At 30.6% G+C, this 16,380-nt stretch overlaps 1 protein-coding gene across 1 annotated transcript; it reads right to left on the bottom strand.

Moving 5' to 3' along the window:
* Window positions 1–202: 202 nt before the first annotated feature.
* LOC114281186 (zinc finger A20 and AN1 domain-containing stress-associated protein 5) lies at window positions 203–1,159 on the bottom strand. The gene has a single exon (XM_028223636.2). It carries the CDS (start codon window positions 978–980, stop codon window positions 516–518), a length of 465 nt encoding a protein of 154 aa, XP_028079437.2. The 5' UTR covers window positions 981–1,159; the 3' UTR covers window positions 203–515.
* Between the last annotated feature and the right edge of the window lie 15,221 nt (window positions 1,160–16,380).

The following is a 16,380-nucleotide window of genomic DNA, read 5'->3' as shown; positions in this document are numbered from 1 at the left end:
TTTTTTCTCCATAATTGCTTTAGAGACATCACCTAAATCACATCTACGAAAAAAAATAATTGATTTAGATGAATTTCACGTTTCATTTCTTACGAAAAAGCGATCAAACATAAAAATCAAATTTTAATTTTTGTCATTTTCTTAGTATCCAAACAGTCACCACGAAAAAATAAATAAAAAATAAAAAAATTGAAGAACCAAATGCAAATATAATGATCAACTAAACTCTGAGTGATTCAAAATAAAGAAGAACAAAACAGGAGAGACAATCAAAGATATAGATTCAATTCAACGACACACACCAAAAATTTCATCGTCATCGTCATCGTCATCATCATCTTAATTATCTTCACGACTCAACAAATCTCTCTTCCTGTCTTGTGTTGTACCACCTCTCTATCTAGAGAGCTCATCAGCCATGAGAGATTCAAATAAGAGACGGAGGCTCTTGGATCTCTAAATTTCCATTGGAATTTCATTCCATCCATATAAATATGTGTAAGTATCTGTAGTTTTCAAACTCTGATGATCTTGGCAGCCTTAACCACGGGATTCTCCCTTTCGATAGCGTCGCGGGCGGCTGCTTTGTAATCGTAGCTACAATCGTGGCGATCCGAGTACCGGTGCTCCGAGCAGAAAAGCTCGCCGCACCGGCACCGAAATCCGGTGAGCCCTACCTTTCTCCGGCAGCCGGAGCAGCGATTCAGCTCTCTCTTGGCCAGTGTCTGAAATCCCCGATCCTGAGAGGTGGAGTTCCGTCCCGTATTGGAGGTCTCCTGTAAACGCGATCTATGACTCTTGGCGGAGAATTTGTAAGGAGGCGTCATGATCGAGGTGGAGGAGGAGGAGGCTGTGAAGCAGTTGTGACACATGTTGTTGGTGGCCGGATTGCCGGTGACGCCGCAGTTGTTGACGCAGAGGGTTATGGTTTCGGGGACGGCCTTGAATTCCGTCTCCTCTTTCTCCGTCCTCTGAGCCATGTTTGTTTGTTTCAACGATTTCTCGATAGAGAAATTGTATAGAAGATAATTGATGAGATTGAGAGACAGGCTTGGAGGAGGAGGTGGTGGTGATGAGTTTTATGCGATAGAGAAAGTGGTCGGTTATGGCGATGGATTGTGGACATCAAAGAGACGCGTATCCAGACATTTTCTTTTCTTCCTTTCTTTTTTGAGTTTTTAATTTCCTACTTTTTCCAATCGTGATTTTTCTCAAATTACACATTTATTTATGGATAAATTACACTGGCACCTATGATTTTTGGTTAATACAGAACTTTTTTTATATTTAAAAAATTATACTTATTTTTGTTAAATTAAAATAAAATATTTATTCTTAACCTTTATACATATAAAATAATAAAATAATATAGATTTTTTATTCATATCATTTCAAAAAAAAAATAACAATTATTTTTTTGGTTTAACTCACACGAAAAATTAATTATTTTTATTTTTCGTTTTTTTTTATTTTTACTAATTTTTTTAATATTTTAAACTTTTTATTTTTTATTTTTTAGATATATCTAATATATAAATACTTAAGAAGTATAGTATTTTATGTTTTTTTTTTTAAAAAAATGCACCAAATGTAAAAGAAAAAATTTAAAAATACAAAAATTTAATACATTATCTTATTTTGTTATATTCAATAAATTTTTTAAAATTTTTTGTACAAGTTTTATACTTTTAAAATATATATAAATTAAATTGATCTAATTTGGATATAATGGTGGAAATAAAAATTAAAAATTATATTCGAATATAAAAATTTAAACAAAAAATATCATAAAAATGTTGTGATAGTGATATTGTTGTAAATATAAATCATATTTATGAGTATTTTGTTTTAAAGTAAAAGGTTACTATTAAGTTATATCAATGTATTTGAAAATTCTATATAAAATTTATATTTGTATATTATCACTCAATAAGAATATGTTCAAATAAAATTTAATGATGAAAAGTTATAAAATATTGTTACGATGATAAGAATAAGAAATGGTAGAAAAAAAATAAGATAATCATTTAAAAAATTTTAAGACATAGCATCAACAATCTATGAGATAATTTATAATAAAATTATAAACCTCAGAAAGAGAAATATAATTTTCTAAATGTAAGAAAAAAAATTTATATTAAATAAAAATCTCAGAATGTGTCAGTAATTTGCCCTTCATTTATTTTTATTGTGGTGGTTTTATTTTAAAGGATCAGCATTGTCTTCGCTTGGCTTCACTCAAAAGCACTATTTTGTGAATTTTTTTTTTTATAATTAAAAGGTGATAATAAAAAAAAAGGTAACATTATTTATTTTCTAATTTTTAAATAATTAATTTTTTAAAATTTATTTAAATTATTTTTACCTAATAAGTTAAAAATAGATACTATACTAAGGGTTGGTTTGGAATGTTCTAAAAAAGTGCACTTTTTGACTTATTGACTTATATGGATTGGGTTTGGATTAGGTTTGATGTGATGTGTTAGAGAGGTGATGTGATTTAAATAAGATGATGTGACTTAAATAGGATAGTGACTTTTTGACTTTTTGTATTATTTAGGTTATGTCAAACTTAACCTAAATCATCTTTAAATTAAAATAAATTATAATCACATTCTAAAATCTGTAACAAACCGTCCCAAAGTAGATTAGAAGCCCATTGTCATTCTCATTTTAGTGATTTAAGTCCTTGATTTGGTAGTCTTATGTTAAATTATTTTTATAAAATAAAAATTAATTAAAATAATTGACTCAATACTATTAAATATTTGTTTGAAAAAAATAAACTATAAATATAATTCTTCTTCAAAAGGGAGATTTATTTATAAATCAAATTTAGTAGACTTAACAAGGCCTTAACAATCTCTTACTCGGGTAAACTTTGTTTTATCTCAACTCTGTTTACCTTCAGTAAGTTTTGATCTTTTCAAAATTGTTCACCTAGGTCGAACTCCTTTCATATTGGATCTGCCAGCCTAGGCTGAGGCCTTCTCCTCAAAAAGTAAAAAAATTACTAAAATAGCATGTTCTCATATGAAGTATTTTCTTTCTCTTAATGTGAGAGTGGGCTATTTTGGGAAGATGATTATAATTAATTTTTTGGTGAAAAGCTGCTTATAAGCAGTTTTTTTGTGAGAGAGAAAGTGGGTTATAATCTGGGAAGTGGATTATAACCTACTTCCCAAAATAGGCTTAATCAAGAATCTTCATTCACCATTATTTTGCATTAAGATCCTGCCATGAAAGAACATTTGGAAGTGAAGGTTAGTTGTAGACCGATAAGAGAGATGATGATGGACTCGAAACAGAGATGATAGTAAACTGGCAATGAACAATATTTTTTTTCCCATTGTTACACATAAATCGTAGTCTCTTCGTTGATTTGTGTAGCCACCGGTATTGTGTAATTTACTCACCAATATTATACCGATATTGATTATACACAGATTTTTCTAAAAATGTGCATTAATATAAATGAACTATTTGATAATTTTTTATATATTGTTTGATGATTTTTTTTATATATTGTTTGTTACTATACTTGTTATTTGAATAATCATTTTTTATTGCTATTAAACAATCGAAATATTTGGTTTTTTTTTTTTTTTTCCTTTCAATTTTGTTTTATGTTTTCATGTTGTAGTGTGAGTGTTCAATTGGTATGAATTTAATTTTTTTTTTAAGACTAGTTGTATTTTAATTGTAAATTGTGAACATTCACATTATATTTTGGTATGGATTTTTTTTTTTTTTTTTTTTTTTTTTAAGTTTTTGAAAATTAGTTGTATGTTTGTTGTTTTTATGACTATACTTGTTGGTTGAACAATCATTTTTATTACCATCAAACAATCGAAATAGTTGATTTTCACTTTTTTCAATTTTGTTTTATGTTTTTACATTGCAGTGTAAATGTTCACATTCGTATGAGTTTAATTTTTTTTAAGGCTAGTTGTATCTTAATTGTAAATTGTGAATATTCACATTGTATTTTGATACGAGTTTTGTTTTTTCGAAAGTTAGTTGTATGTTCGTTGTTTTTGTTATTATACTTGTTGGTTGAATTATCATTTTTGTTACCATTGAACAATCGAAATAGTCAATTTTTACTTTTTTCAAGTTTGTTTTTATGTTTTTACATTACAGTGCAAATGTTCACATTGATATGAATTTATATTTTTTTAAGGCTAGTTGTATATTAATTGTAAACTGTAAACATTCATATTATATTTTGGTATGAGTTTAATTTTTTCAAAAGTTAATTGTATGTTTATTATCTATTGTGAATATTCACATTATACTTTAGTAGATGTTTTATTTTTTCAAAAGTTGGTTGTATGTTGTTTACTGTGAACATTCACATTGTATTTTAATTTTTGTTCATATTTTTTTATTGAGTTATTTTTAAAAATTTCACATTATAAAAAAGTTGAAAGTTTATAATTTAAGACTTTTCTCTGTGAAATGAGGAAGAGATTTTCTCCTTCAAATGAAGGAGAAATTTTCTCCATAGAACAAGGGAAATATTTTTTTTCTTAGAATGATGGAGAGATTTTTTTTCCATAAAATGAGGGATTATTGTTATTTTTTTTTTATTGTGTATTAGTTTCAAAATGGAAATATGTGCAAAAAATTAAAAGAGTGATTTGGTCATATTGCATTAAACAGGACCTAATAGAATACTCAAAAAGAAAATGGATTACGTGGAATAAAACATTTAGAAAGAGAATTTATCAAAAAATGACCCTTAAAATAAAATGATGTGCTCAGGTTTTGCATCTCTCTATACTCACTCTTTTTGTTGGTTTAAATTCAAACTCACATTGAAGATTCAAACCCTTTATTTTGTAAGTTCTGTAATTAATGTTATCCATGCAAATTAGAAGCCCGTTATCATTCTTATTTTAGTGATTTAAGTCCTTGATTTGGTAGTCTTATGTTAAATTATTTTTATAAAATAAAAATTAATTAAAATAATTGACTCAATACTATTAAATATTTGTTTGAAAAAAATAAACTATAAATATAATTCTTCTTCAAAAGGGAGATTTATTTATAAATCAAATTTAGTAGACTTAACAAGGCCTTAACAATCTCTTACTCGGGTAAGCTTTGTTTTATCTCAACTCTGTTTACCTTCAGTAAGTTTTGATCTTTTCAAAATTGTTCACCTAGGTCGAACTCCTTTCATATTGGATCTGCCAGCCTAGGCTGAGGCTTTCTCCTCAAAAAGTAAAAAAATTACTAAAATAGCATGTTCCCATATGAAGTATTTTCTTTCTCTTAATGTGAGAGTGGGCTATTTTGGGAAGATGATTATAATTAATTTTTTGGTGAAAAGCTGCTTATAAGCAGCTTTTTTGTGAGAGAGGAAGTGGGTTATAATCTGGGAAGTGGATTATAACCCACTTCCCAAAATAGGCTTAATCAAGAATCTTCATTCACCATTATTTTGCATTAAGATCCTGCCATGAAAGAACATTTGGAAGTGAAGGCAATGAACAATATTTTTTTTCCCATTGTTACACATAAATCGTAGTCTCTTCGTTGATTTGTGTAGCCACCGGTATTGTGTAATTTACTCACCAATATTATACCGATATTGATTATACACAGATTTTTCTAAAAATGTGCATCAATATAAATGAACTATTTGATAATTTTTTATATATTGTTTGATGATTTTTTTATATATTGTTTGTTACTATACTTGTTATTTGAATAATCATTTTTTATTGCCATTAAACAATCGAAATATTTGGTTTTTTTTTTTTTCCTTTCAATTTTGTTTTATGTTTTCATGTTGTAGTGTGAGTGTTCAATTGGTATGAATTTAATTTTTTTTTTAAGACTAGTTGTATTTTAATTGTAAATTGTGAACATTCACATTATATTTTGGTATGGATTTTTTTTTTTTTTTTTTTTTTAAGTTTTTGAAAATTAGTTGTATGTTTGTTGTTTTTATTACTATACTTGTTGGTTGAACAATCATTTTTATTACCATCAAACAATCGAAATAGTCGATTTTCACTTTTTTCAATTTTGTTTCATGTTTTTACATTGCAGTGTAAATGTTCACATTCGTATGAGTTTAATTTTTTTTAAAGCTAGTTGTATCTTAATTGTAAATTGTGAACATTCACATTGTATTTTGATACGAGTTTTGTTTTTTCGAAAGTTAGTTGTATGTTTGTTGTTTTTGTTATTATACTTGTTGGTTGAATTATCATTTTTGTTACCATTGAACAATCGAAATAGTCAATTTTTACTTTTTTCAAGTTTGTTTTTATGTTTTTACATTACAGTGCAAATGTTCACATTGATATGAATTTATATTTTTTTAAGGCTAGTTGTATATTAATTGTAAACTGTAAACATTCATATTATATTTTGGTATGAGTTTAATTTTTTCAAAAGTTAATTGTATGTTTATTATCTATTGTGAATATTCACATTGTACTTTAGTAGATGTTTTATTTTTTCAAAAGTTGGTTGTATGTTGTTTACTGTGAACATTCACATTGTATTTTAATTTTCGTTCATATTTTTTTATTGAGTTATTTTTAAAAATTTCACATTATAAAAAAGTTGAAAGTTTATAATTTAAGACTTTTCTCTGTGAAATGAGGAAGAGATTTTCTCCTTCAAATGAAGGAGAAATTTTCTCCATAGAATAAGGGAAATATTTTTTTTCTTAGAATGATGGAGAGATTTTTTTTTCCATAAAATGAGGGATTATTGTTATTTTTTTTATTGTGTATTAGTTTCAAAATGGAAATATGTGCAAAAAATTAAAAGAGTGATTTGGTCATATTGCATTAAACAGGACCTAATAGAATACTCAAAAAGAAAATGGATTACGTGGAATAAAACATTTAGAAAGAGAATTTATCAAAAAATGACCCTTAAAATAAAATGATGTGATCAGGTTTTGCATCTCTCTATACTCACTCTTTTTGTTGGTTTAAATTCAAACTCACATTGAAGATTCAAACCCTTTATTTTGTAAGTTCTGTAATTAATGTTATCCATGCAAATTAGAAGCCCATTATCATTCTTATTTTAGTGATTTAAGTCCTTGATTTGGTAGTCTTATGTTAAATTATTTTCATAAAATAAAAATTAATTAAAATAATTGATTCAATACTATTAAATATTTGTTTAAAAAAAATAAACTATAAATATAATTCTTCCTTAAAAGGGAGATTTATTTATAAATCAAATTTAGTAGACTTATAGCCCAATAAGTCCATAAAGTTTTCTAATATTTCATCAAGTCTCATATATTTAGACTTGAATTCTAATAGGTCATTTTTTCCATATTAGAATTACTTCGTGGACTATTTTACCTTTATAAACTTTTATTATCATCTATATCTATATCTTCTGTATCTATATCTATATTATTATAAAGTGAACACTCTTATGGTGTCTTGAAACCTTTATTTCTTATGTTGCCACGTGTTTACTTTTTTTATTTGAAATAAAAAAAAAAATTAGATGGATGTGAGGAAGGGACTTGAACCTTAGATTTATGTCAAATGAATCAGACTCTTACCACTTAACTAGCACACAATATATGATAAATGTTTTATTTTATTTTTATTTATTTGAATTACACACGCATCGCGTGTGGCAATCGCTAGTTATAATATATATATATATATATATATAATACCATATATTTAGAAGAGACAATATCAATTATTAGATATATTTTATTTGTGGTATATATAAAACATTATATGTGGCAACTCAATCTATTAGTCTAAAAGTTACTAAAAAAATCAAAAAACTAACAACATATACCAAAAAGTCAAAAATTCTTTTTTTCTCTACTTTTTGCACATTTTTGTAAAATATCAAAAAGTCATCCAAAACATATTAATTTTTTTTACCTCATATTTTAGTCAAAAAAGTTACTAAAATAGCATGTTCCCAAATGAAGTACTTTCTTTCTTTCAATATGAGGGATTCACTTAATTAAGAATCTTTATTCACCACTATTTTGCATTAAAGTTCTTCCATGGAAGAACATTTGGAAGTGAAGGTTAGTTACAGACAGGTAATAGAGATGATGATGGACTTGAAATAGAGATGATGGTAAACCGACGATGAACAATAATTTTTTTTGCCGCTGTTACACATAAATCGCAGTCTCTTCGTCAATTTGTGTAGCCACCGACATTGTGCATCAATATAAATGAACTATTTGATAATTTTTTATATATTGTTTGATGATTTTTTAAATATTGTTTGTTATTATGCTTGTTATGTGGGTGTTGATTTTCGACCACACAACCAAACAAGGAACTTAGCTGGAGAGCATGCGGCTGAATAGATTGAGCCAATCACATGGCAACAAGAAGATGAGAATACTGCGATGGTTTGTCCACCCGGAGACACTCCGACGATCAAGTCAGCCAACTTATCTCTTAAAGATATCAAATAATTACTCAACGCACAAGTCAAAGCACCATAAATAAATAAATAATAAAATAATAAAATAATAAAAAAACATACCTTAGACTCATGAGGTGCCTTATTTTTATAATGATCAGTGTCCAACTTCCCTTAGAAGTCTTACTTCATGGGACTCTATCCTTTGTAAGGATAATATCTATCACAACTCACACTATTTAGATTGAGATGAACTTTCTCAAGAGTCTCATCTCTATCCAAATAGATAGCTTGATGTCATCTAGGACTTTTCTCCTCTATTCGAATATCTTGGATTTCGGCATTACTGCACCGAACCTCAGCAACGCCATAATCACCTCGGCAAACATGACTCGCCCACATGACACCTCGACTGACATCTTGAAGGCACCTTGGCCACATGACGTCATTCTCAAAATACTTCTCCACAATTGCCCCTTAGGTTCTATTACCTCAACAACCTGAGGTGATGGAACCTATATCGTTTGATTTTCTAACATGTTAGATAAACAACATGCTAGAGATACTCTTTCGACCGAGATCATGACTCGTCAGCTCCAAGAAACAAGGATTCAAGTGTCCACTCATCAAGAATCAAGAACCAACATGTTCTTTCATCCAAGATCAACATCTCAACCGAGATCGCACTACTAGTCGAGGTCGTAACTTGCTAGTTCAAGAACATCAAGATTCGAAATCTGTTGTCTCCACCATCATACCAACATCATGACATGTCACATCTTCATTGGTTCTCAATATGTCTCCTAACTGACACACGACGCCCCATCAGACGTCGCCTAACATCAGTCATCACATGTCTAAACAGAACACTTAGGTTCCAAATGTTCTTCCATGACTAGAGTCATCGTGTTTAGCTCGTCTAAACAGAACACTTAAGGCTTAACCTTAGTGCACCAAGTGTACTACCTGCCTCGGCTTTTCATACAAATTAGCTAGGTCATGGTCGGTTTCATCTTGTTTCTCATTGAACATCACTTTAACTTAGTTCAGCTCTATCTTCCCAACAAACCTAAGTTAAACGCACAGTTCCTCGTTGGAACATCCCTTAGTTTTAGCTCTACCTTCTTGGCAAGCCTAAGATAACTCGCTCAGGGGTTGTTCCCCACTCAAGGGTCATTCCCTTCGATTTATTCTTAACATCAGCTAAGGTTATTGACATCATTAGAGCCGAGGTCCAAATTTCGTCAAGCCACATTCCAAGGCCTTGACAATCTCTTACTGTCAAGATCTTCTACTCTTAGGTAAGCTTTGTTTTATCTCAACTCTGTTCGCCTCAGTAAGTTTTGATCTTTTCAAAATTGTTCACCTAGGTTGAACTCCTTTCCTATTGGATCTGCCAACCTAGGCTAAGGCCTTCTCCTCAAAAGGTAAAAAAGTTACTAAAATAGCATTGTCACAACCCAAACCCGCCTCTATAGGTTTAGCGTCGTAACCGGCCAGTAATCCTTGGATTACCAAAGGCCTCTAAATAAAATAACATATAATTAAGGGGCTGCAGAAGCAAATATACAAAATACAACGTCCATTGAGCTGTGCATACATACATGGGATAAAATAATTTTTAAACTTTATAAGCATACACATGATGTCACATAGATACAACAATTATATGTCACCCCATATACAGATAATTAAAAACAAACTGTTCACAAAACAAGAGAGATCACAGTTTTAAACTTTCAAAAAGACATGGCCACATGGCTTGACTCGATCCAGAACCTCCTCGGGAGGCGCAAAGGGTGGCAGTCAAAACAGAATTTTAGGCCATCAACTTTGGCCCTGATCACGTGCCTGGTCACCTACATACATAATTAAAAATAGTGAGCGGAAGCCTAGTGAATGATAATAGAGTAAAGGGTTTAGATGAATGATGCCCATCACAATTTAATTTTAAGTCTCTTACTGAACAGAAACATAATCGTGCTTATATACAGAAATAGAATCATAGTCACATTCTTGTCTTGAGTGGTGTATCCATTAGCATTAAACATATCTCTTTGGTCAAGCTTATTAAGTTACACATTGGAATCTTCGGTACCGGGTAACATATCTCATACATGAGCCACGGTATTGTTTTCCCCGAGCGAGGGCCTCATGACTATAAGCCACAATATTATATCCCCTGGGCGAGGGCCTCTGCTAAGGATACCATATAAGCATTTCAAAGAAGTGGGGCATCATTCATGTAAACACATAATAGCCTTTTATATCATTCGAAAATGGTTCATATCATATCATAAAGTTCAGAAAGTATTTCATATCGAACATAGCTTTACTAAGTTATTACTCACACATAGTTGCACAGATAGCTTAGCAGCAAACCAATAGATCAACCGCTCACGGTGCGTGACCTACATCAATCATAACAGATACATACACTGTAATGCATATTTGATTTGTACATAACTCATTTCACTTGCTTTTTGTGTTTCTTCTCCTTATCCTCATTAGGGCGTCCTAATCTTGGCCTAGGAATGCCTAGGATGCAATGAGGATGCCAAAACGTATTGGAAAACACTTGGTTAAATATCTAAAAACAGGGTCCTCGCTCGAGCGTAGGTTTCTTCGCTCGAGCGGACATGAAAAATGTGAGTGGTCACTCGAGAGATTCTCTTAATGCGAATCTCTTAATGTGAGAGATTCACTTAATCAAGAATCTTTATTCACCATTATTTTGCATTAAGGTCCTGCCATGGAAGAACATTATTGGAAGTGAATGTTAGTTGTAGACCGATAATAAAGATGATGATGAACTCGAAACAGAAATGATGGTAAACCGGCAATGAACAATATTTTTTTTCCACTGTTACACATAAATTGTAGTCTCTTCGTTGATTTGTGTAGCCACTGATATTGTGTAGTTTACTCACCAGTATTATACCGATATTGATTATATACAGACTTTTCTAAAAATGTGCATCAATATAAATGAACTATTTGATAATTTTTTATATATTGTTTGTTACTATACTTGTTGTTAATTTAATATTTCTTAAGGCTAGCTGTATGTTGATTGTAAATTGTGAACATTCACATTGTATTTTGGTATGAATTTTTTTATAAAAAATTAGTTGTATGTGTGTCATTTTTATTACTATACTTGTTGGTTGAACAATCATTTTTATTACCATCCAACAATTTAAGTAGTCGATTTTCACTTTTTTCAATTTTGTTTTATGTTTTTACATTGCAGTGTAAATGTTCATATTGGTATGAGTTTAAATTGTTTTAAGACTAGTTGTATCTTAATTGTAAATTGTGAACATTCACATTGTATTTTGGTATGAGTTTTTTTTTTTTCGAAAGTTAGTTGTGTGTTTGTTGTTTTTGTTATTATACTTGTCGGTTGAACAATCATTTTTGTTACTATTGAACAATCGAAATAGTCAATTTTTACTTTTATTCAAGTTTGTTTTATGTTGTTACATTGCAGTGTAAATGTTCACATTGATATGAATTTTTTTTTTTAAGGCTAGTTGTTATGTTAATTGTAAACTGTAAACATTCATATTATATTTTGGTATGAGTTTTATTTTTTCAAAAGTTAATTGTATGTTTATTGTCTACTGTGAATATTCACATTGTACTTTAATATATGCTTTTATTTTTTCAAAAGTTGGTTGTATGTTGTTTACTGTGAACATTCACATTGTATTTTAATTTTCGTTCATATTTTTTTATTGCATTATTTTTAGAAGTTTCACATTATAAAAAAGTTGAAAGTTTATAATTTAAGGTAGCGTTTGGTAAAGCTTTCTAAATATAATTTGAGAATAGGAGTTGTATTTTGAGTTTGTGAGTTTTGGAATTATGATTTGAGTGTAGAAAATTTGTTTGGTGAATGAGTTTTAAAAAGAGTTTTGAATTGAGTGGAAAATTTTTGATGTGACATATGATATTTGATACAAAAACTTACAACTCATAACCAAACACACAACTCAAAATTCTATTAAAGTTCATAAAATTTTTTAAAAAATTCAAAAAATATTTTTGTTGAATATATAAAAATTAACATGTGTCAATTGAAAAAAAAAATGCACCGTTCCGATCAACCGGCTAGATGACCAGTGGAACGTCCGGTGGGACGACCGGTTAGTCCAAATTTTCTCGCATTCGACCGAGTTTTCAAAAGTGAGCGTGGAATTAATTTTTGAAAGCTGCAAACAAACACCACGTGAGAACCAATGACTGGAACTAAATTTCCAAAACTCAAACAAATAGAGCCTAAGATTTTCTCCGTGGAATGATGGAGAGATTTTCTCCTTCAAATCAAGGAAAATTTTTCTCCATCGAATAAGGGAATGATTTTTTTTTCTTAGAATGATGAAGAGATTTTTTTTCATAAAATGAGGGATTATTGTTATTTTTTTTTGTTGTGTATTAGTTTCAAAATGGAAATATGTGCAAAAAATTAAAAGGGTGATTTGGTCATATTGCATTAAACATGACCTAATGGAATATTAAAAAAGAAAATGGATTACGTGAAATAAAACATTTAGAAAGACGATTTATCAAAAAATGACCCTTAAAAGAAAATGATGTGATCAAGTTTTGCATCTCTCTATACTCATCTATACTCTTCTTGTTGACTTAAATTTAAACTCACATCGATGATCCGAACCGTCTATTTTCTAAGCTCCGTAATAAATGTTATCCATGCAAAAAATCAATTTATCGAATATCTATAAACATAAGAACAAATCACATTTTGTTTTATAAAATGAATAACAAATAGAATTGTAAACTTAAAGCATTCATTTTGTAAAATAAAACGTGATTTGTTTATGTGTTTATAGTTGTCCAATAAATTTAATTTTTTTTTGTATGGATAACCTATGAAGTAGACAATTTGAATCATTAAAATGAGTCCGAATTGAAACCCACAAGAGAAGTATGTTTGAGTATAAAGAGATGAAATATGGAGGGGAGATAATCCCAGCTATTACAATTTTCGTATCAACTTAACTTTTTTTTTAATTTATATTTATTTTTTAAATTTTTTTATGAATGATTTATAAATAAAGGCATACAAGATGAATGAGCCAAATTATTATAAATAGTAAGCCCACAAGTTAGATTGTACAATCCAATCCATTTTGGTAGGTTAGAGATAATTTTGATCTTATTTTAAAACTCATGTCTTAATTACATAGGGTTTTTTTTTTTTGTCTTTTTTTTTAATTGAATCTTAGGTTTATAAATTAATGTTTTGGTCAAATAACAAATATACCCCTTAAAATTTATCAAAAACATAAATTGACCCTTGTAGTTATGGAAAATACAATTACCCCTTGTTCGAGTTTGTCTCTTAATGAAAGGAAATTGAAAAAAATACCTTGCTGACCTTTCATCTAAAAGCAAAATTACTTAATTAGCCTCCATTCTTTACCCACCCAAACCTCTTTCTTACTTCCATCTTCCTCTTTCTCTTCATTCTCTATACTTACCAATGACCCATCTTTGAAAATGATTAATGGAGCTTCAAAACCTTGAACAAAGCAAATACAAAGCAGAGTTTCTGAACCCAGAACACATAACAATTACATGTACACAAAGAACTATCATTTTTTATTTTATAATCATAAATTTCGAGGATATACCCAAATTCCAATAAAAATCCACATAATCAATCCAAAAGGGATCAACACAATCAACAATTTTAAGTATCAAACATCATATTTTTTGCACTTAAATTGGCACTACCAAAAGTGGCACAAATTTTTTTCCCCCCAATATGGAGGGAAGAAGGCCAAGTTGTTATGATTAAAAACCTAAATGATTGAGTGTAATGGTTATGACATAAATTTGAGTATGAGTAGCACAATTGATATTAGCCCGTTCTTGCAAAAAGGGAAATAGTTACAACACAATCTCTGTTTTCTCTTAAATTGTAGCTGCAAGATAGCTATAAAAGTGGAAAGTGACTTCAAGCATTGTGCACGACACTTGTTAAGGACCTAGGCTTTCTTGGTGATCATATCCATTATTTCAACTAACATAACTTTCTATATTGGTGGGACAGCTCCCAAAAGCTTGTAAAGAGACATATGGCGAGGTTTAAAGACCTTTCAAAAACATGGGCAATTATCATAGGTTATAGGTGATTGTTCATGATGAAAAATCACTAAAGAATGTGTTAAGTGGGGCTCATAGTAGTAAAAAAAGCATGGGACACATGACATTGTTCTATTGGAAAGGTTGGTAAATATTCAAACTCTAGAAAACTTTAAGTACTCCAGAAGCTTTTAACATGGGCAAAAATGTAAGGAAGTGGATGGTTGTTCATAGTTGAAAACCATCAAAAAATGTAGCTTATATTTATAAAAGCGAGATGCAAAATGAGATATGTTACGGTTGAACATGTATGAGAAGATTCAGGACAAGATAAACAAACTCTAGAAAACTTTTAGTACTCTAGAAGCTTTTAACATGGGAAAAAATTTAAAGAAGTGGGTGGTTGTTCATAGTTAAAAACCATCAGAAAATGTAGCTCTGTAGACACCCCATTTTTTACTGTCCTCAAGACTTGGACATCATCGTTTAAACACTCGATGATCATCCATGCTCGTGTTCATTTTGAGTTCCCGAAGGTTTCGGCTGCGCGCCTTGTCTTAGGATCTCTCAACCTGTCTGTTTTGTGCTTGGTTGTGGACCAAGGACTTGTGGTTTTGCTTCTGAGGGAAGAGGGTGGCTTGTTGGCCATCCCTACAACCCATCGGCTAAGAACTTGTGCCATCGGCCTTGTTTTCTTGCCATCAGCCATAAATGGTGGCCGATCGGCACTCTTTTTGGTCGATCGGCCATATTTCTTAGCCAAGACCTTTCCATCTGCTTTTGCAGATATTTTTGTGCCAGCTATGACAGCTGGTGAGCACAATTCCCATCCTCCATGGAGGGATTGAATCAAGACTCAAACTTGTTCAACAAGCTTGAGAATTGATTTTCTATAAGAAGGGAGGCCCCTCTCCATTCCCAGAGGTTCTAAAATCTTGATATACAAAACATATATCACTCTCTCTCTATATTTTAGCTCTCTCTATCTCTCCATTTGCTCTAGTTTGTGCTCAAAAGTGTAAATTCTTCACACTATTGCACACAAACACCTACTAGAACACCATCCTTTTGTTGCTGAGGTGCTTAGGAGTTGGTGTTAGTGTTTTTGGGTTGGTTTGAACTCAGAAAAGCTGCTGGAGTTGTGTTCTTGAAGGTGTTCTTCAAGGGTGAGAAACTAACATTTTAATCCCTTGTTTTGGCTTAAGCTTGTAGACCTATTTGCATTCTGATTTAAGCTTAACTTTCTACTGTAATAAGTTCTAATTTTTCATGCTTGTGATGTTTATTTAAGGTCACTTTTGTGTTGGGGGTAGTCTACCCCCTCTTAGGCCTTGTTTGGCCTTGTTTTGAACCATCCTTTTAAGCTATTGGGACCACCTTGTTTGGGCCTTCCCACCAATGAAATCCAGAGGATTTTCAATGGTGGAAAGGTGGCTTTGAGGTCCCAAATAGGAGAGGGTCATCCCCTCTCATTGTGTTTTGTATGCTAGTATAAATGGCTCATAATAGTAGCATGTTTGCTTAGCATGTTTTGGTTCCATTTCAGCAACTTTTTGGTGTTATTTTAGCATGCTTCAACTCTACTTTAAGTTGGTTTGATAGCATCTTGCATGCTTCACATACTTGTAGAGTAATCTCGCATGCTAGCATAACATGCATTATGTGTTTGGACCATCATTCTTGCATGTTTTGGCTCAACTCAAAGAAGTTTTCCCTCATGTTTTACCATGCTTGAGCTCTGTTTGATGTTGTTTTAGTCATGCATGCATTGTTTTGTATAGCCATGGTTCAATCTAGCTTGTTAGCTTTGTGTATCAAGTCCACTAGCATGCATTGCTTAGACTATTCTCATGATTTGGCAACATTTGA

This window comes from Camellia sinensis, chromosome 5 (assembly GCF_055761805.1).
Source record: "Camellia sinensis isolate YWXY chromosome 5, ASM5576180v1, whole genome shotgun sequence".
Classification (NCBI taxonomy): domain Eukaryota; kingdom Viridiplantae; phylum Streptophyta; class Magnoliopsida; order Ericales; family Theaceae; genus Camellia; species Camellia sinensis.
Note: the sequence above shows the minus strand (reverse complement) of the source record. Positions and strands in the feature narration are given on the sequence as shown.